Source organism: Frankliniella occidentalis, unplaced genomic scaffold, assembly GCF_000697945.3.
Source record: "Frankliniella occidentalis isolate FOCC.00 unplaced genomic scaffold, Focc_3.1 Scaffold12, whole genome shotgun sequence".
NCBI lineage: Eukaryota > Metazoa > Arthropoda > Insecta > Thysanoptera > Thripidae > Frankliniella > Frankliniella occidentalis.
Window position 1 is genome coordinate 2830590 of NW_026267142.1, and position 2972 is coordinate 2833561.

At 46.8% G+C, this 2972-nt stretch overlaps 1 protein-coding gene across 1 annotated transcript; it reads left to right on the forward strand.

Moving 5' to 3' along the window:
* Positions 1 to 996: 996 nt before the first annotated feature.
* On the forward strand, positions 997 to 2033 carry LOC127748759 (uncharacterized). Its single transcript, XM_052263550.1, has one exon. The coding sequence runs from the start codon at positions 1170 to 1172 to the stop codon at positions 1536 to 1538; it is 369 nt and encodes a 122-aa protein (XP_052119510.1). The 5' UTR covers positions 997 to 1169; the 3' UTR covers positions 1539 to 2033.
* The last annotated feature ends 939 nt before the right edge of the window (positions 2034 to 2972 follow it).

The following is a 2972-nucleotide window of genomic DNA, read 5'->3' on the forward strand; positions in this document are numbered from 1 at the left end:
TGGTGGCACCTAGATTTTGCGCACTGTCTTTACAAGTTTCATATAATTTTTAGAGGGTGCAACCTCGATGACAATTTTTTTTTGATACAGGCTAGGGGGCGTGCGGGCGAGGCTGAGAGCAGGGCGGCAAGCCGAGCGTCGGTCACTCTCTGTCAACCAGCCGAACCGAGCGGGCGTGTGCTCACTGCGCGCCGTGCTGCGGAGTACGGTGACCTTGTGCTGTGCCTGTGTGTGCAAACTACCCTGTGACCTTGTGCATTCCAGCAGCTGCCACCGCTGCGCCCGCGGCGGCTCAGGCGACCGCGACTGCCTCGACCCAAACTGCCCCCCTCAGTGATATCCTCACATCCCCGGCAGCCCCTGCCGAGGAACGAGACGTGTGGGCCGAAATGTGGGAAAATGTGTCTGCAAAGGCGAAGAAGGCGGTCCAGAAGGCAGCAGAAGCGAACGGCAGGACCGTCCCAAATTTCTTCGAGATGTCGCGCGCCTTGAAAGAGCTCGACGACGAAAACCAACATCTGTGCGGCGTCGTGAAAGCGCTGGATAAAACTGTGATCACCCTAACGCAGGAAATCAGCGACTGCAGGGCGCGAGGCGTGGCCCCAATTCCTCCGCCCCTGCCGCGTCAACCAAGGCTTGGGGAAGAGGGCTACGTGCCTCCCCCCGGCTCAAAGGTCGACCCTCCAATGCGGGAGTACGAGGACATCTCGGTCCCCACGAGCCCTGCTCAAGACCTCTTCGACATAGACTTCTATTTGAACAGTTCGTCGCCCCCGAACAAGAATAACGGATCTGAAAACCCCGTAAGAAATAACCGATCTGCAAACCACGAAATTTTGGGTTGACTTATAAGGTCTTAACAGCGCATATAAACATTGATTTCAGTAACAATATGCACGTGTATGGACACTTCAGGTCTTCATGAAAAAGATGTAGTCAGCTGAAATTGAAAAACTTCATTCGTTGACGTCTGGGTAGCGTCTAAAGTCTAAAGCTCTCTTGCCTTCATCCTTCCCAGATGCAAGACGCCGTCCGGATCCTCGAAGATCAAATGCCACCAGGAAACACCTTTACTGCATTCCTGAAATATGTTAAAGAGACATACACTGCGAACAATGCAAGGTATGCGTTTCTCTTAGATTGTTGGTTTTGATAGCTGTCTTTTCTACATGTCGAAAACTTACACTTCATTTACTTTCAGGTTTCCTGCTACCGTCTGGGCCTCGGTTCCTTCTATGGAGCCTGCTACAACCAATGGGGCTGAGGCATTCCATTCTGATTTTAATGCCCAATTTAATTCCGCTCATCCTAACATTTTTTCATCCATTTCAATTTTGCTGCAAGTTCAGGCTCAAACCTACCACAAAATTAACTCTCTGAGAAAACATGAACAAAACTACATAAGACCTCAGAGAATTGAGCTGAAAGAGCGACGTGTTAAGGCTTGGGACGAACTTTTCACCGAGGAGAGATCAATTTCTACTTATGTCTTGTACATGGGCAGTCTCAATGCGAAAATGAACGGCAAACATTATTAGAAAGGTTGGACCGTTCTGGACATAATGTATAAATAATACATTGTACTTTTTTTCATTAGTTCGTAACGTTTTGCGATACATTGCAATATTGTGCTTGATTACTCTTCGTATTTTTTTACGATACATTTCAATATTGTTGATTCCCATTCGTAACATTTTATGATTTTATGCTCACCAATTTTGTACTTGACTCCCGGTCGTAACAGTTTAAGATTTTATGCTTACCATTCCTACGATATATTTCACAAATAAGTGTATTCTATTCATTGTACCTGTTGTCCATGCTGACAAAATATTATCCAAATACAAATGTTTGTTTGATAAACTGATCTAATCAATAGCCAGATTTCCTTTAACTTTATTGACGTAAATTGCAAAACCACGTACGTCAAGCGTTGCGGTATTCAGAAAAATACGTAAACTCAAAAGTAGCAACGCGCGGTCTTTTCTTCGTCTAGCAGAACTTGGTGCTACGCTAGCGGGGTAATAAAAGACAAAAAAAAAAAGAGAGAGAGCAGCGAGGCCGCAGCCGAGAGTCGCACCCCCAGCATGCGAGCCTGTTCGCTGCACTGACGCCGCAGCGCGCGTGGACGTAGCCGTTGCACTCTAAGTCGTCAGAGGTGGTCTCCCAAGCGCTATTCTATTATTGGGGCCCGGAGCAGGCACGTCCTCGCCGCGCTGCACAGGCCGCCCGGGTCGGCTGCAGCGAAAGGGCTATTGTTTGCCGTCAGCTGTCGTAAACCCATCATAGTGACCACCGTCCGCAGCCCGTCCTGGCCTGGTCCCGACGCAGTCCCGCTGTCTGTCACCGCGCCACCAGTCGGCCGCGGCCAGACACACCGCGAATTTTGAATATCACTAAATGGGCCTAAAAACGACTCATCTTATTGAAACTCTCGCTCCGAAAGTATTCATCGCAGAGCGAAAATAAAAACACCTCTAAGTAGAGGAAAGATGCGCGAAGGGTTAATGATCAGTCCGAAAGGAAAAATACCTCGTCCACTCCCCGTTTTCAACAACATAAAATTGGGCCTTTTTTGAACACCATTTTGAACAACTTCTTTCGCCATTACAGAAATCTCAGGAAACATAAACCCTTCGGACATCCTTCCCCTCTATGATTCTGGTCGTAGATGACCGATCTTACTTTTGTGAGTCCAATGAGAGTTACAATAGTTGAGGCTGTTTTGGCCAATTTTAACGTTCAGTATCTCAGCTTCTATTTGAGTGAGAGAGCTCAAATTTTATACTTACACTCATGTTGTGGTACAGAACGGCCATGAAAAATTTCATCGAAATCGGACAACTTCTTTTTTCGAAAGGTCCCCCCTTAAATCAAACCAAACAAACTGAGTGTTGGAAGCTTTGTATATTTACAAATTCGGCATAGCCAATACAATGTGTACAGTCTTTTCTCTTGACAAATAACTATAT